We start from the raw sequence: 24,349 nt of genomic DNA, 5'->3' as shown, positions 1-24,349 counted from the left end.
TTAATTAGGTTTACAATTGTAAGAATTTTAATTATGGGACCAACATTGGCATTGTGAATAATATAACTATTAAATTGAGATTATACGTATAATGAATCACAATTTTATTTTTAAAATAGAAAATTGAATATCATATATTGGGTCAAGATACAATAATAAAAAAAAAAGTTACAAGCATGTGAAAGAGAAATGTTTAATATTTGTATACTATTTTTTGTTTTTAATTTTTAAAAAATTTTAAAAATATAATATGGTTATAATGTGGCGAAAAACGATAGAAATAATAATAAAAAAAGCTTGAAAGTACAAAATATGGGAAACAAGATTTCAAATCACTTTGGTAAAAAAAAATGTCTATATATATAGTTTTTTTGTTTGGCTAAAATATTTGATTTAATTGAGAAGATAATATTTTGATTTTTTTTTTTTGGAATTTTGTGTTTTTGAGTGGAAGTGTTAACATAAATGATTAAAAGGATAAAAAATGAAAAAATTACATCTATTGTGCAACAAAAAAAAATCTTGTCAGATTATAACTTTTCAAAAGGATAAAGTGAACATGCAAACATTTTTGCATTTCTAAGAACTCTGCTTTGCTTTTGCAAATTTTATATTGTATTTGGTAAGAGGAAAAGATGAAAGAAGAAAATAAGGTGAAAGGAAATTTTGTTTAACTTTTCAAATAGGATAAAAAAAAAAGACAAAAAAATAATTTGATTTGCATCTTTCATTTTATTTTAAATGCGAAAGAAAAAAAAATTTATTTAATTTAAATTAATAATTTTATTTATAATTTGAACTCTACCTTTTTCTTTTTTTTTTTTTTTCATATTTCATACTACACACAATAAAAATAAATAAATTATTTTTTTTCATTTTTTTCTTCATTTTCTTTCCTACCAACATAACACGAGTAAAGTTTACTCCACCTTTACAAAGTGATTCTAAATTTGCTGTCAAAGCAATATTAATATTTTCATAGCTTTTTGATGGTCTCATAAAAAAGAAAATTTTCTTTTTCATTATTCTTTATGCATGTTTTTTTTTTAGATAATAGCTTTGCCTTAACTGTGAAGAGTATACATGGATTTTTTTTTTTCAGTTTATTTAATTTTCATCATTTTTTTTTTTTTTGCCCTCCTCTTTACCGGAGGATTAAATGATTTCGAAACACCTTTAAAAAAATTTAAAATTTTATTTTTAAGAAAATGTTAGAATGACATAATTTTTATATAATTGAGCATCTTTAAGAAATTTGTACTGCATTTAAAAATTATGTTACTAAAATTAGTCAATTCACTCCGTAAATCTCAAAAATAAATAATAAAATTCTAGCTCAAAAAATAAAATAAAACTTCATTGGAAGACACCAAAGAAATTAAAATTATAGTAACCAAAAAAAATTTGAAAGAAATCAAAATCATATAAAAAAAAAAAGGGAGGATATTTTGGTAAATTCAACCGCACGATTCAACGTAACAATGATTGAAGAAAGAAACCGAACAGGGCCATGCTTCGGATGAAAAAACCCATAAAAATGTTCCGCCATTCCCTAATCGCCAATCGTCATGCTTTATAAAGAGAGAGAAAAACAAGAAAAAAAAAAAAAAAAGCCCCACAGAAACCAAAAACATAAAATCTAGAGAGAGAAGGTGTGGCCGCAACACTATATACAAAAAACCAAAATTTTTTCACACCTCTGATTCTGCCTTTGATTGCGGAACCATCCCTTCCTTTCTCTCTTGTTTGGTTTTTTCTTTTCTTTTCCTTTCCGTCGAGTTGTTTCTTCTTCTTCATTTTTTTTTTTTGGGACTTCCGGCGATACGATGTCGTCGGGAGGTGCAAACAACTCGACAAACGGGAGCCCAGTACCAGGGGGACCCACCACGACAAGGCGACGCGTGGCAGATCTTCCAACAACAGAGTCCGACAACTATAATTCATCTTCCTGTTCGGACTATCATACCCTCGCCTCTAACGATGAAGAAGCTGACAACTCCAACGGTTACATTCCCTCCAGTTCTTCCTACGGGTCCCATTATTTCCACCACCACCAAAACCATCACCCCGTGATCAGGTATCTGTTGATTCGCAGGAAGTTGTTATTCTCTTGGGTGCCTGACACGTGGTTCCTATGGATTGAAGACACGTGTCTCTGGTCGGTTAATATAGCTCAGAGTTTGAGATCCTGCAGGAACATGGGCCGTAACATCTTCGGATTTCTGTTGTTAATGGCGGTTGTTTCCGTTTTTATCAAAGTTTCACTTCTTAGTAGTCACGTTGAGGTTAACGGCATATGGAAAAAACAAAATGGACTATTGATCTTGCAGACGTTTAAAGAAGATTGGGCCTTGGCCCAAAGAGTTGTCGCCGAGACCCATGTCGAACCCGATACTGACCTCTCTATGCCCAAACGCGTTCTTGAAAGGGTCTCTGTAAGTTTCTTTCCTTCTTATCCTTCACCCCTCTTTTCCTTTTCTTTTTCTTGTTCTTGGTTTTTTATTTCTTTTATTTTTATGGTTTTTTTTTTCTTTTGCATTGAAATTTTTTGAGGTTGGTGGCTCTGACCAAACAGCGAATTTCTACTGTTTCTGGTTACTTTATCATGATCATGTTTTAGTTGGCTGTGTTATGTTCTTTGATAGCTTTTCTCGTGCAGTCACATGCAAATTATTTGATGTTTCTCTTTGAGTTCCTATCTATGGAAATCTATATCTTGTCTTGTATATACTAACGTGTTTAATTTAACTTGCCTTATCTGCAGACCCCAGAAATTTGGATGAAACCAAACAGTGACAATTATCAACAATGTATATCTCGACCTAAGAAACGAATAAGTATGTCATGTTCCTTTCGCAACTTTTTAAGCACTTTCGTCCAGGCAAAAAAAACAACAAAAGATTTGTATGTGATTTTTATTAATAATTTGATCTAACTTCAGGGACTGGATCAAAATCTAATGCGTATATTATTGTTCATGCCAATGGTGGACTGAATCAAATGAGAACAGGAGTATGTTTGACTCTCGACAACTTTGTTTTTCCTAGATTTGGATTAACATTTTAATCTTTTCCACAACCCAATCTGTTGGTTCTATTGACTTATAGATATGTGATATGGTTGCTGTTGCCAAGATAATGAATGCCACCCTGGTTCTTCCTTCTCTTGATCATGAGTCATTTTGGACAGACCCAAGGTAACATTCATCACTGCCCTTTTTCTTTAATATCAATTTTCTTCTTTGTTAACTTCAAAAGGTTGACCTTTTTAATAAATTTTGCACAGTGATTTTAAGGATATTTTTGACTGGAGGCACTTCATCAATGTACTGAAAGATGATATTGAGATTGTTGAGTATCTACCCGTTAAGTACACAGCAATAAAGCCCGTGGTAAAGGCCCCTGTTTCCTGGTCAAAGGTATGGAAAGGATTGGAATTTGTTAAATGAATGATGATATTTCATTTGATTTAGTGTTACTGGAATGGTGTCTTAGATGCTATATTTGCAGGCTAGTTACTACAGAAGGGAGGTGCTCCCATTGCTAAAGCGGCATAAGGTGATCAAGTTCACGCACAGTGATTCAAGGCTTGCTAATAATGGCATTGCAACCTTCATTCAAAGACTTAGGTGCCGTGCCAATTATGAGGCTCTCCGCTATACAAAAGAGATAGAGGATCTTGGGAGGACTTTAGTTGATAGACTAAAGAACAATAATGAGCCATACATTGCTTTACACTTAAGGTACCATCATTATTGGCATCTATAGTAGTATTTCTCCTTAACAAGTCTCTGAGCCAAATAGGCTAATCTTAATTGCAGGTATGAGAAGGATATGCTTGCATTCACAGGCTGCATCCATAACCTTACTGCAGAAGAGGGTGATGACCTCACGGTTATGAGATACAATGTTAGACATTGGAAGGAGAAAGAGATAGATAGTGAAGAGCGGCGTAGTCAAGGGGGATGTCCGATGACCCCTAGAGAGGCAGCCATTTTCCTCAAGGCCATGGGTTACCCTTCCAGCACGCCTATCTACATTGTTGCAGGAGAGATCTATGGCAGCAATAGCATGGCAGCCTTTCGTTCAGAGTATCCGAATGTCTTCTCTCATTTTACTTTGGCAACTGAAGAAGAGTTGGAGCTGTTCAAGCCATATCAGAATCGCCTTGCTGCCTTGGATTATATTGTGGCACTTGAAAGTGAAGTCTTTATTTATACCTATTATGGGAATATGGCTAAAGCCGTACAGGGGCACAGACGGTTTGAAGGATTTCGAAAGACCATCAACCCTGATAAGTAAGTTCTTTTTAGGGTATTAGATACATGCAGAATTTCTTTCTTAAAGTGAGGACATTAAGAGACTACTGGACTGACATAAATATCTTTTATTTCAGAAAAAATTTTGTCAAACTCATTGACCAACTGGATGAGGGTGTAATATCTTGGGAGAAGTTTTCTTTGGAAGTAAAGAGTTTACACTCTGACAGGCTTGGAGCGCCATACCTAAGACAACCGGGAGAGTCACCGCGACTAGAGGAGAATTTTTATGCAAATCCCCTTCCTGGGTGCATTTGTAACAGATCTCGGGAGCAGCAAATTAGCAGCCTGAAGTTTGATCGGCACTTGAGTTCAGTTAAAAGATAGTATATTAGTTAGTGGATTATGTCAGTTAAATTATACACTGCCCTCTGAAGGAGGATGGCTGATAAGGATTCTTGAATTAAGTGCTTTCCCCCGGTAGGGAGACTTGCAGCAGAGGCCTACAGGGCTGAGAAATCTTACGGTTTCTGATTTCTCATGAGATTTGGTGTCAGCTGAATTATACAGTACCAGTTTCAGTTTTGTTAGGGGACCTACAGGGCTGAGAAATCTTATGGTTTCTGATTTCTCGTGAGATTTGGTGTCAACTGAATTATACAGTACCAGTTTCAGTATTGTTAGGGGACCCAACCAGCAACTTTTGTAAGCAGAGAAGATGATGTATAATTCTGAGGCAAATCAGGTTAGTTATACAGACATGCGAACATATATGTCACGGTGGAATCACAGTATTGATTTATTCATTATTCTTTCTATAATTTGGTTGTAAAAAAACAAAAAAAGGCATCTGCCAAAATTAGCATCTTACGAATTCGGATGTAATATCTGAAATAGCACATAATGGAGATTGTTTCCCGAATGTTCTGATCAGATACTAACCAATAGTTCATATTTTCAGTTTTTTCCCTTATGTGAAGGCAATATCTGTACTGCTGTAAGTATAAGGACTAGAGTCTATCAAAGTGATTCGCGGTGAGTCTCTGCTTTATTGTCATGATGAAGGAAACAGTCCCGATCTTATTCGGTAAAGTAAGGGAAAAAAAAGAAGGAAATGAAAAAAAAAAAATGAAGACAATCAATCCTGTTGGCAGAATGTGATTCTATGGACAAATAAAGAAAGGTTTTATACAGTTTTTGTTTTCTAATGACTTCAGAACAACTAGCAGTTGCCTTTCCAAACTGATTCTGCCGCAATGTCAGGTTTAAATTAATGAAAAAAGAATCGAAATTTCGCTGCTCAGCTGGATTTAAGGTAACTTTTAGCTCATATTACACATGAAGCTCCGAGCTCGTATTATTGAAGCAATATTTGATGCTTCTCTTTTCTACTAGTCCCAAGGGCAAAGTCCCGAAGACGTTCCAATAATTTATTTGATCATTCGATTTTTATTCTAAGTAGCAGTTAGTGCCTTGTCACCTACAGAAGTATTCAACATTGCAGAAAGTTTATTGAAAACCAAACAACAAAAGATAAAAGCTAACTGCCTCTGATATTTAAACGAAAAAAGGCAAAAGCAAACGGGGTTCATAATTTCAGATTCAAACAATACACTATTTCCAATGGCTAAACAATCGTGTGAAGATGGAGAACTTCTGATCACAAAAATTACAATTCAAACAAGAATATATTGTGCAATCCAGCCGTCACCTACACTTCTACAAGTAGCGAAGGCTTGCCTACCTGTCACTTAAGATGGAATGAATAGAATTCAGGCTTTGTACATTTCATGCAGCATTTTCCTATTTCGTGAAATTCTTATCCATATTCAACACATACAAAGCCTAATAATCTGCCTTGAAAAAATAGTAAACTTCTGCTATCATGTTCTATGGCTCTCAACTACCACATTGAAGGTACATAAACCTGTTCTTTCAGATTTTGTGCACCACTCTCAGTAGGAAAACCTCTCACAGCACCGATTGTCCACTGCGATATAATTCCTGCAGCAATTGCAAATCTAAGCTGCCTCTCCAATGTATCTTGATTTTCAAACATTTCAGGGTAAGTGGTCAGCTTCCTGATAATACCAGCCACAACAGCATCACCAGAACCAGTTCGATCACAAGTGAATGGTGTTATTAGCACATCCTCTGTTCCAACAACCACACCGTCAAACGAAGGTGTATAATAATGTATTCTAAGTGTTCCATCAGTCACAAACAGAAATTTAAGTCCATCATGCCACAGTGGAGAGATTTCCTCACGGGTATAATGATAGCAGTCTCGACGATTCTTGGTTTGTTCAAAATTCTCAGCATAGTATTGATGCCTGTAATTTCTCCTCCTCTCATAATACTCATCATCCAGTAGAAACTCCAGCTCTTGCTTTGAAACCTCAACGATGTCTGCTTTGTTCCAGACTTTCTTGATCACCTCCCTTGTTTCATCACGTGATCTCCACAAAGGCAATGGCAAATTCAAATCAAAAAATATAAGCCCCCCAAACTTCTTAGACCACGCAATTGCTTTAACAACTGTAAATTGCATGGAAGGAGATGTTAAAACCTCTGAATTGAAGTGGAAAATCCTAGCCTGCATCAATGTTGGATAGGCAAACATCCACATTCAGTCGATAAATGCAATTTAACCATATGATCTACTTTAATCATCTAGCCCAATCTGGTTTACACATTAACACGTCAAAGAATTTCACTGTTTAAAGATTCATATATTCTCACAACTATCAACTACTCAATTGACAAGAAAAGTTCAGTAACTAATTACAGAATTGCCACTCTAAGCACATACACAGCATCATCATAATTGATAAATTTCACATTATCATAAACTACTCAAAAAAAAAAAAAAAATGGAATGTTTACTTTTTCTATGAATTTCATATATGGATTTTCATTGCATAGAAATCAACAGTAAGTCCTCGTTGGATTTTACCGCACCAATTAAGTTCATCGTATTTTCAATTGAATTTAATGCCAACTCCAATGAAATCAAGTCCACATAAATTTTTCATTAAATTTTTTTAATCGCAGCTGCAATAATATTTTTTCTATAGCAATTATAATAAATTTTGTTATTGTTTTTAATTTCATTGCAATTAATCTTACCGTTCATACAAATGGAAAGTTTAAAAAATTACCTCTTTGAGTACAGCAAGATTCAATTCAGAGCTAAGAAGAGAGTCCTCAGCAGATTCCTTAACAGTCTCCATCTTCAACTTCCCATTCTCATCAAACTTAACCTTCATATAAGTACACCCAGTTCTAACATTCTCATCAAACTTGACACCTCTGGTTTGTACTTTCTCTTTATTCATCATCAAAACAAGCTCATTGCCAAACTCATCTTCCCCAACTTTCCCCATAAATGCAGCTCTCCCTCCAAGCCTCACGTGCGAGATTGCCACGTTGGATGGTGGCCCACCCGGAGCCCTGCTGAACTCTGGCGGGTCCCACTGAAGCATTTTCCAGTGAGAGTATTTATCCGGGTGCATCTTATGTTCGTTAACTCTAACTGTGGGTACAAACTCCTTTTGTGCAGCGCCGAAGCAGCAGATCAACGGAGGTTCCTCGTACGGAAAATCTATGCCATCGTCGAAATCTCCCAACTCCTCTTCTTCTCCCTCAGTTTCAGATTCAATAGAACCATTTCCAGTCTGGGTTTTCCTCGTGCGCCTTGTGTTCTTTGCTGGAGAAGGCGAGGTTGGTTTCTTTTTCCTGCCTCGGCGAGTTGGTTTTGGAGATTCAATGGCTCCATTTGTTTCAATTGAGGCTCTTGGTAAGGCTACAATTTTGGGAGAACTTAAAAACTGACGTTTTGGGTTCGAAGAGTTAAAAAATAGCGAGAAAGAATGAGGGAGTTGAAGAAGTGATGCCATTGTTCTGTTTCAAATGCTATAGGGTTTATCTACGGCTATATCCGTGTCCTTTGTCTGATAAACTTTATCGGGTCGTGTTTTATGGGCCTTTATGTTCGGGTCATGTAAGAAAGAAAAGACAAATCCAACGGCTATCAGCTCGAGCAATACGTAAGCAAGGACGATCTTATCCGTTGATCAAAAGTTTTCCTGTAGCAGACATGGCCCAACAAACTGAAATCTGCTCTCGTTTTGCAGCTTTCTTGTTGGTTCGGTTTCCTCAAAAGGATTTTGGTTGGCTGGTTTGACTTCGTTTCCAGTCTTCTTGATCTCTGCTTCCAGTTGATGCTACAAATCTGTAAGCAATTTCTTCCTGGGTTGCTTATTGTCACAGGTGAGAAAGTCCCTATTTTGTATTTTCTTCGTTTCCAAGAATAGGCTCTGTTTTGATTCTTTGTGTTCTCGAATCTTAATTACTCAGAGAGAGCTAATTTCATGAATAAAATTTTTTTGATGCCCATAATTTATTTTACTTGAACCACAAAATTATAAACCTGATATGGTCTAAATCTTTGGTTCTGCTGCTGTTTTATTGCATTTGCAATTGTATAATTCTGTTGCTTGTTCATTAGTTTTATGAAAGTAAATCAAAGTTTTATTTTCTTTGCGGTAGTTATTAAATGGAATCAAATTTCAAAGCAGTAATGTTGATTATTTTGATATTTTCTCCTGTTGCTCTGAGATTTAACTATATTTTATAGACTATAGCTAATCAGCTTTTCTGCAGATATGAAATTTCCTTTGCTTAGGTAAATATGATAAGCCATGAGCTAAGACATAGCTAGTGCAGCTGATTGCAAGATAATGGGAAAAGCATAGAAATGTGTTGGCTTTTACATCTTAGAATTTCAATACATTGCCGTTATATTTAGAGAAATTTAACACCAATAGTGTTGGTTAAAGCTAGATAAAGATAGGGCTTTCCTTAGAAACCAGTGAAAATGCCTAAAAATTACACGGTCATTTACTCATGTAGCTCCTTGATAATACAAGGTAGAAGGAGGGGTATTATGTGCGTGGATGTTGAGGCTATGTTTTATATGCATTGAGAGTTGCAATTTGGAAAATGTAGTGAGTTGAGCAGCCTTGGCTACGATTCACAGTAACATTTTTTGAGATGGAAGTGATCTTCTTTCTAGTATTTTATTCCTACAAGGAGTGCAAGACATCTCACCACAATCCCATCCAATTAGAAGTTTTCAGTTATCAATTTTCACTATCAACTATTACTATTTGGATAGTTTGTCCTGAATTTGAGAACTGAAACTTTATTTTGTGCAGAAAATGGGCTTCTGGACGTTGCTAGAAGGTTTGCTTCTATTTGCCAATGCTTTTGCAATACTGAATGAAGATAGGTTCCTTGCTCCAAGAGGATGGACCTTGGCAGAAATTCAAGGAGGGAGAAGAAATACACTTAAGGGGCAGATTATTGGACTCATACATGCTTGCCAATTCCTAAGGCTACCACTTATACTTTTCAATATCATCACTATTGTGGTGAAGTTATTTGCTGGTTGAGATTGAACAGGATGAGAAAGGTTCATGGCTTGGGACATGAATTAATCCATGCATGTGAATGTGATATGTTACTAAGCTTTTTGCGTGACCTGTGTGTACAATGCTCAAAAAGGTAGAATCAGAGAAAGCTCATATATATGCTAGTACGATCATGTTTGAGGCCTATGCAATCAGTTCATTTCTACACTTCCGTTGCTTTTTAGTTTATTCATTTCCACTGATAAAAGTTAACATCTTCTCAGGAAAGAATCTACTCTGTTAATATGCAGTTGGTTTTTTTCATTTTGATCAGAGTTATTCAGTTTTACATCCCTTACCATGATTGTAGTCTTATCTTTGCTCAATTTTGTTAAACAAAAAGTGAGCTTTGCACAAGACCGAGGACTTCAGGAATAGGGATAATGGTGTGTTTAAAGTTCAAACATAATGTCAGAAAGCAGGCAGGCAAATCAAGTCTGTCAAAATGATAAAATGCATCTTTTTGAGATAAAGAGGGCTCCAGGAATAGGTCTTAAAGTTGCATGTTAATGAATGAAGAACAATAGTGGATAATAAATCCTGGTGACATTTGGTAGCATTTCTTTCTCTGACATTATTAGAAAAGATGAAATAGCAGAAAATGAAATCCATCCAAAATTTCAACATATACATAGAATTTGCGATGACTAGCATGACTTGTCAAGACTGATAATGGCCAGAAAAAGAACAGCTAAACAAACATATTATTCTTATCAGCCACATAGTGTAGCACTCACTCTATTGGTATCTTAACCTCATTAGGCCTTAAATCAAGTAAAGTCCAGGGAGGATTATAGCTAGCCAACAAGAACTGGCCAAAACCCTGTGCCCGTCTCTATCCAAGCTCTTCCTCAGGTTCTCCACCTTCTCCACCACCTTATCTTTTGCCACTGCTCCAAAATTCACCACCCCATATTTCCTCTTCCCTTCCTCTCTTAGACGCTACCCTCTCATATAACGGCTTGGTGTGCCTCCCTTGCTCTCTTATACATCTTTCTCGCAATTGGCAAATCTCATCATTTGCAAGTATAACAGGCTTGGATGATGTACAAATTTTACACTTGCCCTACTGCAGAATTGCCTTTGACCATGGAATGAGCTCAGAATGACAGAAAATATCACCTAGTAATCAAAGCAAGAGCCTGCTTATAATCAACTTGGTAAATTTTTCTTTAACTTTTCCTTTTTTGACGATGGAAAGTTTTTCCTGAACCCTTTTTTTATACTGAGGATTGGGGATGGTATTGTTTGTGTTCGAACCCACATCTATATGTCTCACAAATTCTCTTCTCATCATTAGGTCAAGAGGATGTTGGCAGTTTTTCCTGAACTTAAACAGTAAACAGTAAACAGTAAGAATCTGGTTGCTATTATCGGAATCAAAAACCTTGGACTTGGACTTAAGTTTCATTGTGCATTTCTAATAGATAAAGCAAACATGTCCATTAGCCTTTTCTTAAAAAGGTTTCAGCCCATTAAAAATAGCCCTTGACTTGTGTAATAACAAAGGCTTGGGCCTTCATCCAGGCCAACATCATGATTACAGAAACCGAATACCAAACAAATATCTGCGCTTAACTGGCTTATATCGCGGTTAAGAAGAGTTCACTTTCCAAACCTGCCCTTAGGGTTTGTCTCTTTCTAGTCACTGCATAAACGGCTGCAATTTTCGTCAAATGCTGCCCGTGGGATTCGGTACCTAGGATAACCAATATTTCAAGATACTATGTTTTCTAAAGCAGAACCGGTCTTTTCAAGACAACAATCTGAATTTTTACTTTCAGATGATTTATATGTTTTTTTTTTTTTTTTGTGGTAAAAAAGAAGGGCATCAATGACGAGATTATTAAATTGTTATCCTTGCACTTTGATTATCAGTGAAGAAACAAAGTGGGTATGTTCTCTCTGAGGTGCTTCTTTTTCAACTCTTTCCTTTTCTTTTCTGGGTTTTGTTTTTGGATCAAAGATGTTAATTTTATTCTGCGTTATCTATCTGACAGTACTTTCTTTGAAAGGAAACGAAGATGACACTAATCACACACACAGAGATCCAGTTAACTTTGATTTTATTTTTGTTATATTAGTTGGTTAAAATTGACTCCCCTGAATTGTTAATCCATGTTGTAAGATGCTTGCATTGGATCCATGATGCCACTTTACAAACTGCGTTATCTATCTGAATTTCCTTTCTAAGGGATTGAAGATATTGTTTCATGCTGAGATCCATTCCTACTTTCTAGTAACATGTTCACTGCCTGTCCTGTCTGTTTCATATGAATTTGCTTTTTCCTATACAATTACAGTAATCTTGAATTCTTGATCATTCATAGATACGTTTAGTACTGAACAAGATTTCAGAATTGTAATTTAGGAGGGGATATGATGGTCTAAAACACTTGTTTTGCATTTGCATTTGATTAAGATGTTATATTTTTTTCACCTGACAAGCTTTAAATAGCTTATATTAGCTTAGGAACCTGATGGAGGATGAAGGAAGTTGTTGGAAGAATGAAATTAAATTCCTTCCATTCTCCATCTTAACTGTTCTCTGGCACCTGGAAGTAGTTGCTTGTGAATAACAGTTTATTGACTAGGATTTAATGTTCTTTATTACATTAGATATTATCTGCATTTGAACAATATCTTGTTTAAATGGAATTACCTCTTTGTTGGAGAATCAATTGAGCTTTGCAGGCACCATTAGTGGGCCATGGAAGAAATTCTAGCAAACCATGTGCAGTTTTATAAACCAAGAAGCCCTTTTGATCTTACTAGCACTTGATGTCCTTGTGTTGGCTGATGTTGGTTTCCATGTGCTTGTTGCACTGACTGCCCCGTGAACAGATAGTATTAATCCTAGAACATGAGATTTTATTATGAACAGTTCTTGTTCCACTTTTTACCAAGTACACATAATTTATTTGTTGAATGGCAGTCTTATATTTATTCCAAGTATCATTTCTGCTATGATTTTTCTTCTAAAACAAGCTTCAACTTGGGATAAAGGAAATGGTTATATGCTCCTCTGATGTTGTATGTTATATCTTGAAGATGATTGCATAAATTAATTAATCTAACCCAAATTGAAATTTAGGCCTCTTCTACAATCATCAACAGCATTTATTGTAAGTTAATACTTTCAATTGTCACCAACCTTCAAGTTTCAATAGTCAAACTTTTTGATTAGGACAAAGTAATAAAGGAAGTGTGATTAGGTGGACTTTTTAAAGAACAGATTCCCTAAAATTGACGAAGTAGTCATAAAAAAAGGGAAAATTTTGGGAAACAACCTAAAGTTTGAATAAAGAGCCAAACTAAGAATGTCTTTTGAAGCTTAGCGTCATAACAATCTGTCATTCCCCAAATGCCAATAATAAAAGAGAAATAATCCAAAATCCAGTTGTTTGCCTCATTTTGGAATTCAAATTGAACCACCCGATACCCATCTACCTTAATTGACCGTTACTTTATATCCGTTTCAAAAACAGAAGAAAAATCCCGCCTCATCATTCAAAAATAACTCTCCCAATTTCCTACCGTTAACCTTTTTTTTTTCCTATAAAGATCCCTCCGTCCCCACATCTCTCCTCTCTAACCCTCTCATTTTTCTCTCCTTTCTTTCGTTCTTTGTTGCTTTTGTTTGAGAGCACAGCTTCTGAAAATGCGTGAAATCCTTCACATCCAGGGAGGGCAATGCGGTAACCAAATTGGTGCCAAGTTCTGGGAAGTGGTCTGTACCGAACATGGCATTGACGGAACCGGGAAGTACAACGGGGACTCCGATCTTCAACTTGAGAGGATCAATGTTTATTACAATGAAGCAAGCTGTGGGAGGTTTGTTCCCCGGGCCGTCCTCATGGATCTTGAACCTGGTACCATGGATAGTGTTAGGTCTGGTCCTTATGGTCAGATTTTCAGACCTGATAACTTCGTTTTCGGACAATCTGGTGCCGGCAACAACTGGGCTAAAGGCCATTACACTGAAGGTGCAGAACTCATTGATTCTGTTCTTGATGTTGTCAGAAAAGAAGCCGAAAACTGTGACTGCTTGCAGGGTAACTTTTCTTCTTTTCTTCTTGTTTTTGGGTTTTCTGTCTGTTTTCTTATATAGATTGACTTATGTTGGTGTGTTCTTTGAACTACAGGGTTTCAGGTTTGTCATTCCTTAGGAGGAGGAACAGGATCGGGTATGGGAACCCTTTTGATTTCAAAGATCAGGGAGGAGTACCCGGACAGGATGATGCTTACTTTCTCTGTTTTTCCTTCTCCAAAGGTCTCAGATACAGTGGTTGAGCCTTACAATGCTACTTTATCTGTGCATCAGCTTGTTGAAAATGCAGATGAGTGTATGGTTCTTGACAATGAAGCTCTCTATGACATTTGCTTCCGTACCCTCAAGCTCACCACTCCAAGCTGTAAGAACATCTATCACTTTTCCTCTCTGGGTTTTATGTAATCTTTGATTTGGATTTAACTAATTCCTGTGTTCTTCTTTGCGCAGTTGGAGATTTGAACCATTTGATATCTGCTACAATGTCTGGAGTAACATGTTGTTTGAGATTTCCTGGTCAGCTAAACTCTGATCTTAGGAAGCTTGCTGTGAATCTCATTCCTTTCCCTAGGCTTCACTTCTTCATGGTTGGTTTTGCACCTCTTACCTCTCGTGGATCCCAGCAGTACAGAGCCTTAACCGTACCTGAACTCACTCAGCAAATGTGGGATGCCAAGAACATGATGTGTGCAGCTGATCCGCGCCATGGAAGGTACCTTACAGCCTCAGCTATGTTCAGAGGCAAAATGAGCACAAAGGAGGTGGATGAGCAGATGCTCAATGTCCAGAACAAGAATTCATCCTACTTTGTGGAATGGATTCCAAACAATGTCAAATCGACTGTCTGTGATATCCCTCCAAATGGCTTGAGAATGGCAGCAACATTCATTGGGAACTCGACTTCAATTCAAGAAATGTTTAGGCGTGTGAGCGAGCAATTCACAGCTATGTTTAGGAGAAAGGCCTTCTTGCATTGGTACACAGGTGAAGGTATGGACGAGATGGAATTTACCGAGGCTGAAAGCAACATGAACGATCTGGTGTCAGAGTACCAGCAGTACCAGGATGCAACTGCAGATGAGGAAGAATATGAGGAGGAAGAGGAGGAGTATCAAGAATGAATTTTATGATGTTATTAGCGGATGTAAAACAATGCTAGGAAAAGTACAAATTGCCAGTCTCTGGCAACAGAAATGATTAATCTGGATTGCCGTATGCTAATATGAATGTTAAATTTATTGATAATTCCAGTTCTATAGTCTTCCAATTTAAGAGCTTGAAGTTATATTTTAAAATTCCAGCACATCTGTCACTGTTGCCACACCATAAGCCACCTAAACTATACGGGATCTTTATTCCTTCCAAAAGAAGAAATACTCGCATTAAAGTTCTGAGAGAATTACATCATAACCATGGAAGTTGTGGGCACACGGACTTTGACAGAAGTTCGATAAACAATTTGAGTTTTAAAGGTTTTGACACAGACTCGGAATTCCTCAGCATTTTCTGGTTTTGAAGATGATTGAGCAAAAATGGCATTGGAAGAAGCAGATCTATCATAAAATGTGCCCAAACCGTGATTCTCTAAGGTAAATTGACAGCATTATTACAATAATGCTGCCATAAATACTTCGCAGTTCCAGAACACCAAGTTACGGAGCACAAAACCTAGGCAGCTTAATACAGCGAGCAGAATAGCTGTTATCAAATGAGGACACAAAAATGGATTTCTTAGACAGAGTTTGTTCAGGAATTTATGCATCCATACAATACGAAACAAAGAGAATAAAACCTAAGACAGCCTAAACCACGATATAGACATATATTGTGCCCCTGCAAATCCCATAGTTCATGCACTTGTCCTCAAATCAGGTCACAGTTACAGATTTCTTGCACAAAGAGCTTCCTCAGGAATTATGCATTTAGAAATAATTAAGGTTATGACAAGCAACATTGCAATTTATATTGAAGGTAAATCTCAATGCTTCCATCATTAACACCATGTAACTTAGAGCTAAAATTTTTCACAATTGGTCATCAGCTACAAGCACACACAAAACCTGCAACTACAATTACAAAATAGATCATCAATTTACAACATAAAACATCCAACCCAACTCTAACACCTAATTCTTGCCGTCTTTGACAGCTTTGTCTACTACTACTTTGACTTTCTTGTACTCAAAATCCACAGAGTGCACACCACACACTTCAGGCGCTACCGGGCGCCTATTACCAAATATGTTCCATAGATATAGCAAGCAGGAAGCTGTCAATGCTCCACATGCACCGCCGAAGATGAACACAGCAAGCACTCTCCAAAAACAATTGCTACCCTTGCGCTCTTCTGTCAGAGGTTTGGGGTTCTTTGCAATAGCCTCAGGATCAAGTGGTTGGGAATGCATCCAAATTGGAACCTGCCTTAGCTTAAAACTCCACAAGTGAATAAAGCAAGTCTGCAAAGAGTTCCCGTTTGAAGAGCTTAAGCCCACAAACACTTCGTCACCATTCCATAGTTTTGGCAAGTCGATAGAGTATGAAAGCAATGGATCATTAGGCCTGGTACTACTAGATTGACTCAACCTAATCTCTAGTCTCTTTGAAATTGCCTCATAATCAATCCAAGAATGTAATTTTTCTCCATCGTTTAATACCAATTTGACAGAGGATAAATTTCTCACTTTAACTGATGCAAGACTACTCACATCAATGCCCACATGGTTTTCATTCAAATCATCATACTTGGCATCTTTTAAGGTATCAAATTCTACAGCAACAATACCGCTTTTACCTTTCTCCAATCCAAGAGAAATCCCAAACGAACTATTGCCCAATACATTAACATTAAAACTACTAGGAACCATAACAAAAGCCAAACCATCACCATTTTCATGGGACATTGAGAAGGAAAAGTGAGTTGAAAAAGAAGCCAAATTCCTGACTTTACCTTCAACAAGCTTGATGGGTTTCTTATACATGACTCTCCCAGCACTCCAACTCACTGAGTTAGTAAGTTGAATCCAAGAGCCATCATTAGCAACATGTGCGTCCCCAAATAAAGCAACATTAGACTCAAACTTTGGATCTTTACCAAAACTTTTGAAGGAAAAAGAGGAGCCTTGGTCTGCAGCTAAGATTTTGAAGAGGAAAATAAGATAAGTTAGGGCTGTGAAGCAGTTGGAAATGGAGAATGTGGCCATTGCTGAAGTGGGTTAGCGCTGATTCTACGTTTGCTTTTTTATGTTGGTCTACTAAGATTTGCTGGGTGATGATTCCACTTACAACTAGGTGATTTCTTTTCCCTTATTTTTTTAGGTTCCTGGGTGAAGAACCAGAGGAAAGAAAGCAAAGAATCGGGGGATTGGCTTGGCTTGGAGGTTGTGAAAATTAAATACTTCACTCGTTCCTGCAACTCTTTTTCCTTCACTTTCTCTCAGTGGTTGCTGACCGAGGGAATAATATTATAATGGACACTTTCAGTTTTGCACTTGAACTGTCACTAAATTCTCAAATGTACCCTGTGTTTTGTGTATTTACATGTCTACCCACAAAAATTCATTGATTGTTTTGTTGTTAAATCCTCAAATGTACTCTTAATATGTTTCATTTTCTATACTTCTTGTTCAAAACTCCAACACAAGGGCTCCATATTCTTTCACAAAAAAGGATGTGAACTTGAGCTTAAAAAAATGAATCCTACTACTAAAACTCAACTTGGTATAAGTACCAATATGAGAAACAAATGTGGAAACCTGCAAATTATTGGATTTATTGAAAGTTTACAGTTGTCAAAGCAAACTTGTCTGTTAGCCACAACAAAAAGGAAGATAAAAAGAGGAAAGCTAAGATACGATACGTCTTAGGTGAAAGAACTGTCAAGTCCAGACAACGCTCTAATGCTTTTGCAATAATTAAAAAAAAACACACACACGCACAGCTGAAGAGTACCGGAAGAGTGTGTCTCAAGTCTATCAATTTTAAGCAAAATCCCCCGCTATCTCATCCCTTTTTCAATTTCCTTTTTGTTTTATAAGAATCAAAAAGGTTTTTCTTTTTTGGTGTGGGGAGCAAAAATATATATAAAAAAAGAAAAAAAAATGGATTCTCATTTTTGAAGGAAGGGACCATTTCTAACGTGCGAAGGTAAGGTTGTTGTGTAATGAGCCTGCCTGCCAGGCTGCCCACTTTACCCAAAGCTCTTCCCAGTCCAGGTAAAAACTAATAATCTAGGCGTGCTCTTAGATTGTTGGTCAGGCAGCAGTTTTTAGTTTGAAACATAGAGATAGAAGGAAGCTTCCGAGTGTCGGAAATTGACCGTTGTATGTAGCAAAAGTTTTGGGTGATTCTCAGTCATTCTCAGCAGCATTCGATTCTTTTAAATGTATCAGTCAGTTACTTGTAACATTGTATTAAAGAACCCTTCATCAATGACTGGCTTTTATATTTATTCTAAGGTGGGTATGATTCGTGAGCCTGGAAGAGAAGAAAAATCTACAGATTTTTTGTGGCCGTCACAATAACCTTTGAATTGATTAAGCTTTAAAATATATTCTACTTGTGTGGTGGCAGACAGAGAACATTTTGCATATCAAACTATTTGTACATTTTGAATGTTAAAGCATCATTTTCATGTCTGTGAATAGGGAAAAACAAGAGTTATGATGTAAATATAGGAACAATTTTACCATTTTCTTAAATAATTGAAACAGGTAACTTAATATAACTAAGGTAAAGAATTACAAAACACATGATCAGGAATGATTTTTACCCTAACCAGGAGCAAAAAGTGTAACATGCCCTTTGTTTTCCATTTCTTTTTTCCCTGATGAAATGTGCCTTTCTCTAATACTATCAAACGGTTATCTATCCACGTTATTTTACATAAATGAAATCAACAAGGCAATGGGAAACGGGACAAAGCACATGCCATTTACTGAAGGTTACAAATACTGCTGCCAACTGCCAAGAATCATATGAACCTTGGGTGAAATCCCACTTCCCAAAGGCACTAGCATTTGTTTGTGTATTATTAAATTTGAAACATGGGAGGGGACCACTGGCATTAGAGGTTGTTAAGATTGATTTTAAACCCTATCGGGTTTGGTTGGTTTTCATGAGGTCTTTACTCTGTTTCTGGGGCTGGCATTAGATCGAAATCAACAAATGGATCACAGACACAAAAACCCTAGCTTGTATTTTTCAGGCCAACATCTATTTCCTAGATAAGCAAAAATGGCTATTATCCGAGCAGATATACGAGTCTCTTTAGAGACAGCTGATCAAATCATATATTATCCGTGAAAAGAGTTACAAGTGACAACCTAATAAGTAACAACCTCTCCAAAAAAGAGCTAGGTTTTATTTTCCGCTGCGATGATAGTGGTTTTTAGTGGGCCTTGAATATGTTCTGGCAATCAAGCAGAGACAAAGAAGAAGCCGAATGAAGATAGCAACTCATCAGTAAAAGAAAAATAAAGATTATTTGGATACCAACTATAGTAAAAAAGGTAGTATGGTTTTTCTGTCTAGACTGTGGACAGATTATATTGAAGAAGCTGACTTTAATTGGTTGAAGTCCCCACATTCTAAGAAATGGAGCATTGGTTTGGAGGACCACCATTAAACCAGACAAACCATGTAACCTAAACTCCCCAACACGCAGTTGATTAAAAAAAATGACCAGGACCATGTAGTCTTGGTCAGATTAGCTCTTCTGGGAGATTGTTAAAGCAATCTTTTAAAGTATCCACTGCCTTAAAGTGGCCCTTAAAAATAATTTGTAGACTTGTATTAACGTTCCCCACTATCTCAGAAGCAAGGCATATAATTCTCATCCTAGCTTTCAACCTACAGTCAACAAGCAATGCCAATTCTGGAATCAGGCAGTTAGCTATATCCTACTTTGGTGGCTTTAACAATGGGATTCCATTAAAACTTTCCCTCGTTTTCTAAAGTCAGTTAAAAATAACGTGTAGCTTTAAGTATATACTATAATTTTAAGAAACTATGAGAGAGTGAACAAAGCTAAAAGTTAAAACCATGAGGACATAAGGTAACCAATTTCTTAATAAACACTAGACAAATTAAATAATTTAATGCAGGTATATCGATGTGCCTTTTGAGTTAACCAAGCTTCAATATTAAGGGGCACCAAAATGTCAATCAAACTGCTCATTGAGTTATCAGCTATGCATAGTGCCTGAAATTTTGAAATACTATTTGCTTTTAAAAGAAGAAAGTGGGAAGAGGGGGGGGGGGGGGGGGGAGTAATGAGATTGAGAAGAACTACCCTTGGTCCGTAACTCAAGAGCCAACCAAAGCAAAGAAAAAGAATGTTATGCTTGCCCTCAACCACATCATGTTAAGCCTCAGTGTTTTACGGAAAAAAGAAAGGGAAAAAAACAAAGTATGAATTATATGATTTCAACAAAGAGCACAATGCGTTGTTCTTGATATTATTCAATTTAATTATAAAGACAGCAATCAATTAAACCCATGAGAACTGTTAAATCCAACTTATAAATATGAACTAACAACGTTTTAGACAACATGTCAACGAATTTACAAATGAGAATATTAAAAAATATTTAATTGATAATATTAATAATTATATAATTATATATTTTCTTAAGTTATAAAAATTTGTCATGTACAATTGTAATAATATATTAATATATTATATTAAATATTTATTTATAATTTTATATATATTACAAATAGATATTTTCAGAAAAATTTTGGACCCTCCACTAATCTAGAAATGAATATTTTCTATGATCTTTTAGTAGTGTTAACGTCGGACCAACAAATCTTATAATTATAAACACATCTTGCATTTAGTTCGAGAATTGAGCAATTTTACTCTCAATTTTTTTTTATGCAAAAAATGACTTTTTATTGATCTTAAATTGACTTATGATTGTTAAGTAGTTACCACATTAGATGCACAGATGCCACCCCTACACCAACACATAGCCATTTATTTTCACCGCTAAATCCCAGTAAAAAATTGTTGTTACTACATTTTACCGCTATCTAACGGAAGTTTCCCGGCAAACTGAAAATCTCAAATGCGATGAGAATAACCAAAGAAACCGCTCAAAGTCGATAAAAAAGGAAAAAAAAAATGGTCCAAAAACTTTCAAACTCTCCCGCGTTTTCATTTACCCCCAAACGGCTCCCTCCCTCAGCCATGGCGCCATATCCAACTTTCCCTTTCTTAACCCAAATCTGAAAGTCCCTAGCCATTCCTTTCCATTTTGCTTTTCACTTCTAAACAAAATGAGGAAGCAAAGCAGATCTAAGAAGCCGGAGAATCTTGGCAAAGGAAAGGTCACTCCAGTCCAAGTCGCATTCATCGTTGACCGTTACCTTTCCGATAACAACTACTCCGAAACTCGATCCATTTTCAGAAACGAAGCTTCTTCTCTCATATCCAAATCCCCTGTTCGAGAGGTATGTAGAGAAACCCAATTAACCGAAATCTTTTATTTTCACATATTTATGCCATTTTTTTTAAAATTATTATTATTATTTATTGGGTAGGCGCCGAAGAGTTTGTTAAGTTTGGGGGCAATGTTAGACGAGTACATTTGCTTGAAAGAGCAAAAGGTAATAGTAGAGCAGGAAAAGGCTCGTTTGGAGCAAGAAAAGTTAAGGGTTCATTCCCTTTTACAGGGGATACAAAGTGTAATGAACGCTTACAATGCAAGTGTGACCGCACCGGTGCCTATGCTCTCTCATGCTACTGCAACTAAATCGGTAGCCGTGATTCCTCATTCAGATCCATGTGCTGGGTCTCCTCCAGGTACGAATCTGGAGCTCTGGTTGGTTGGTTTGATTGTTTTAGAATTGGTCAGATTTTGTTTACTGTTAGATTTCGAATTGAACCATGCATGATTGATGCTCAAAAGTGTTTTACTATGATTTTCTAATTCATCAATCATTCTCTTGGTGCTTACTTTAGGCCATCCTGTGTTTGGTACACCAACTGTTATTCCAGTATCTGGTCCTTCCAATTCCAGAATGGAACGTGATAACTACTCTTCACCAGTAACAAGAAATAAAAGGAGTTCGGAGGCTGTCAATGAAGCCCCAGCAGCTGCAAAGAAAACTCGTAGCAAATTAACTTCTAGGAAGTTAACCACCCAAGGTAGACTTTCTTCATTCTTATGCACATCATTTCATGCCTTGATACATCCATAACATCTCTGACATGTTGGGTGCAGGAACAGAAAAGCTTCCAGATTCTGATAATATAATGAATAGCCAAGTAGGTGGTCAGCCAATCTCTGTAAATGAATCACCAACCCTCAATTGCAATGCCCATGAATCTACGATGCATTTATCTGGTGTTGCCAAGTGTTTGTTCAATCAGCCACAGCTGTCCCCTCCAACCAATTCATCAGGTCCTAAGACACCCCCACAAGCAGTTTCTCCTCGGAGTGATAAATCAATGACTCCACTGGGTATTTCTTCAACTGCTAATTGCAGTCACAGCAGTGCTCCTCAAGTGATCACTCCTACCAACTGCACCATAATTTCAACCGAGAAAGTTAGTCCTTTAAAGCAAATGACATGTTACACCATAGAAAGGAACCGTTGCGTCTCTTCTTGTTCGCCAGTTAAGACGTGCTTGAAGAGGCTTGGCAAGAGGGATTATGTAAAGGGCAGGCTGGACTTTGATGGTTCTGATGCAGCAGTGAATGTGGACAAACCAATAATGAATGAGACTTCAACATCTGAGTCTGAAATGGATGCAGATCTCTTTGACCTGGATTGGCCTAATTTAGATGCTTTTGGAGCAAATTTCTCCTTCTCTGGACTGTTAGTGGATCTTGATCTTGGATGTGAAGGAATTGGCTACCCTTGCCAACCAACATTGGGTACTTGTGCAGCTGCTCTTTCAGGGTACTGGTGCTACTTCAATCGTATCGCATGTTTTGACCAATAATTTATCCACTTGTTTCTTTACTACTTTCAGTTTAGTTATTTTTCTCCGATGTTTATATTCCATGCATGCCGCACAGGTCATCTCATGAATCAGGGGATGGCAATCTGGGGGCTAATCAAGTTATGTCAGAGTTTTCATCTACCATCACTGGAGTGTTTTCAGAGAAAGACATGAATGCAGAGGGTGGTAAAGCTCATTGCTGCCTAATCTAATTGCATCCGAACTGATATTTGTATACTTACTCTGCATGTACTAAGGCTGCAGGACCCGACACTGTGACTTCAGTTAAGTCTACAACAAAATGCATAAAAATATTAAGCCCTGGTAAGACACTAAATCCTTCCACTGCCTTCTTCATTTTGAGATTTTATATTTGAATTATCTCATGTTTCCTTTTTTCTGAATTTACAGCAAAAGGTCGAAGGAGTTCTTTGGAGCAACAAAATTGTTCTGCTCCGAACTAAGTGGTTTTACCATCAAGACTATTTGGCTGACATGCACTAGTACAGCACTCACTGGAAGCAATGCTTAACAACACACTAATGTTTTAGTCAACAGTTTCTAAAGCCTTTTTTCTTTTTACCAGGGCACTAAACTAGATTCTCTGTAACCTGTCATTGATTAAGTCTGGGCAACACATTATGCTATTACATACTTAAGAAATGGTTTACCAAATCCTGTATTTTTTGATTAATCATGTAGGATTCCGACCATGGAGGCTGCTGTTAGCAGTTTGATTGCGTAATCATGTAATTCTTTAATTGAATACTTTTTTCTCTTGAACATCATCCTTATATGCTTGAAATATGTTAATAAAAAGGAACAGAGTTGAAACTCATAATTTGGGGCTCAAGCCAATTACTGTAATTTCTGAATTTCATCTGGGCTTCCAATGATAATTGGTGTGCGCTGGTGCACATTGAAGCTCTCGAAACATAAATTATATATGGATCTTGGATATTACCTTCTCGTGTTTGATGTCAATAATTCTTTGGACACCATCTATTGCAATACCACCAGTTTTTTTACTAAAAAAGCTCATTGGTGGGCACTCATACAGTAAATTCAGATTTCCATTTTTGCCGTTTTTGCTCATAGGTACATCTGCCAATGATTTAAAACATGGCACCAAAAATAATATAAAAAAATAAAAATAATTAAGCTTAAAATTTTAGTAAAAATTATTATAAATTCAACAAAAAAATATTTTTTATTTTTTACATTAATATAAATTATGATATATATTTTTTTATAAATACAATAAAAATACAAAAATTATTAATATTTTATATAATATAAATATATGAATTGTCATATATATTTTTAAAATTGCCATAGATTCCTCTAAAAAGTAGCATTCGATGGATTTCACGAACAAGGCAACCTATGTAGCGGCCTGAATGGGGTTTGCCATCGGGTGTGGTCATGAGGTTTGGGTTTATAAAATTGTGTACTTAATTTATTTATTTACCTATAAATTGGAGACTTTTATAATAAGGTTTTTACCCTTCAGTAAAATCAGCAAATAATAATCATTAGATTTATATAGTTAAATATTAACTACTGATCAACTTTTAAGTTAAAAAGAGGTAAAAACGAGTAATGCAACGAGG

General features: G+C 36.4%; 5 protein-coding genes, 3 non-coding genes and 1 pseudogene across 11 annotated transcripts; 7 read left to right on the top strand and 2 right to left on the bottom strand.

Annotated features, from left to right (window-relative positions):
- Nucleotides 1-1,561: 1,561 nt before the first annotated feature.
- LOC111293924 (O-fucosyltransferase 19-like) lies at nucleotides 1,562-5,716 on the top strand. 3 transcript variants are annotated; one of them, XR_002690673.2, is made up of 9 exons: nucleotides 1,562-2,435; nucleotides 2,765-2,837; nucleotides 2,942-3,012; nucleotides 3,108-3,196; nucleotides 3,286-3,418; nucleotides 3,510-3,742; nucleotides 3,821-4,297; nucleotides 4,396-5,003; nucleotides 5,220-5,716. XR_002690673.2 is itself a non-coding variant. In XM_022886986.2 (9 exons), the coding sequence occupies exons 1-9, from the start codon at nucleotides 1,827-1,829 to the stop codon at nucleotides 4,643-4,645; spliced, it is 1,818 nt and encodes a 605-aa protein (XP_022742721.2). In that variant the 5' UTR covers nucleotides 1,562-1,826; the 3' UTR covers nucleotides 4,646-5,191. The 3 variants fall into 3 exon arrangements, 2 of the variants coding, with proteins under 2 accessions (XP_022742721.2, XP_022742720.2); XM_022886986.2 differs by lacking the exon at nucleotides 5,220-5,716 and having other exon boundaries at nucleotides 1,562-2,077; nucleotides 2,195-2,435; nucleotides 4,396-5,191; XM_022886985.2 differs by lacking the exon at nucleotides 5,220-5,716 and having other exon boundaries at nucleotides 4,396-5,191.
- Nucleotides 5,717-5,845: 129 nt separating this feature from the next.
- On the bottom strand, nucleotides 5,846-8,209 carry LOC111293926 (fructokinase-like 1, chloroplastic). The gene is made up of 2 exons (XM_022886988.2): nucleotides 7,420-8,209; nucleotides 5,846-6,854 (listed from the first exon to the last, which is right to left on the bottom strand). Exons 1-2 carry the CDS (start codon nucleotides 8,155-8,157, stop codon nucleotides 6,162-6,164), a joined length of 1,431 nt encoding a protein of 476 aa, XP_022742723.1. The 5' UTR covers nucleotides 8,158-8,209; the 3' UTR covers nucleotides 5,846-6,161.
- Nucleotides 8,197-9,900, top strand: LOC111293928 (protein transport protein yos1 pseudogene; annotated as a pseudogene). Its single transcript, XR_016327872.1, has 2 exons — nucleotides 8,197-8,530; nucleotides 9,478-9,900. The product of XR_016327872.1 is annotated as a protein transport protein yos1 pseudogene (transcript).
- Nucleotides 9,901-11,344: 1,444 nt separating this feature from the next.
- On the top strand, nucleotides 11,345-15,055 carry LOC111293927 (tubulin beta-2 chain-like). The gene is made up of 4 exons (XM_022886989.2): nucleotides 11,345-11,626; nucleotides 13,418-13,787; nucleotides 13,878-14,147; nucleotides 14,234-15,055. The coding sequence occupies exons 1-4, from the start codon at nucleotides 11,567-11,569 to the stop codon at nucleotides 14,902-14,904; spliced, it is 1,371 nt and encodes a 456-aa protein (XP_022742724.1). The 5' UTR covers nucleotides 11,345-11,566; the 3' UTR covers nucleotides 14,905-15,055.
- Nucleotides 11,558-11,648, top strand: LOC149515190 (small nucleolar RNA snoR26). Its single transcript, XR_016327927.1, has one exon. It is a non-coding gene; the product is annotated as a small nucleolar RNA snoR26 (small nucleolar RNA).
- Nucleotides 11,687-11,787, top strand: LOC149515189 (small nucleolar RNA snoR27). Its single transcript, XR_016327926.1, has one exon. It is a non-coding gene; the product is annotated as a small nucleolar RNA snoR27 (small nucleolar RNA).
- On the top strand, nucleotides 11,869-11,960 carry LOC149515188 (small nucleolar RNA snoR27). The gene has a single exon (XR_016327925.1). It is a non-coding gene; the product is annotated as a small nucleolar RNA snoR27 (small nucleolar RNA).
- A 662-nt stretch (nucleotides 15,056-15,717) lies between the features above and the next one.
- LOC111295555 (L-type lectin-domain containing receptor kinase VIII.2-like) lies at nucleotides 15,718-17,336 on the bottom strand. Its single transcript, XM_022889086.2, has one exon. It carries the CDS (start codon nucleotides 16,981-16,983, stop codon nucleotides 15,910-15,912), a length of 1,074 nt encoding a protein of 357 aa, XP_022744821.2. The 5' UTR covers nucleotides 16,984-17,336; the 3' UTR covers nucleotides 15,718-15,909.
- A 3,334-nt stretch (nucleotides 17,337-20,670) lies between these two features.
- LOC111294930 (uncharacterized) lies at nucleotides 20,671-23,532 on the top strand. The gene is made up of 6 exons (XM_089744144.1): nucleotides 20,671-21,238; nucleotides 21,329-21,590; nucleotides 21,750-21,935; nucleotides 22,012-22,693; nucleotides 22,813-23,060; nucleotides 23,148-23,532. The coding sequence occupies exons 1-5, from the start codon at nucleotides 21,065-21,067 to the stop codon at nucleotides 22,946-22,948; spliced, it is 1,440 nt and encodes a 479-aa protein (XP_089600270.1). The 5' UTR covers nucleotides 20,671-21,064; the 3' UTR covers nucleotides 22,949-23,060; nucleotides 23,148-23,532.
- The last annotated feature ends 817 nt before the right edge of the window (nucleotides 23,533-24,349 follow it).

Source organism: Durio zibethinus, chromosome 14, assembly GCF_047325235.1.
Source record: "Durio zibethinus cultivar Kanyao isolate XHJ-2024 chromosome 14, ASM4732523v1, whole genome shotgun sequence".
In the NCBI taxonomy this organism is placed as follows: domain Eukaryota; kingdom Viridiplantae; phylum Streptophyta; class Magnoliopsida; order Malvales; family Malvaceae; genus Durio; species Durio zibethinus.
This window is presented reverse-complemented; position numbering and strand designations above follow the sequence as displayed.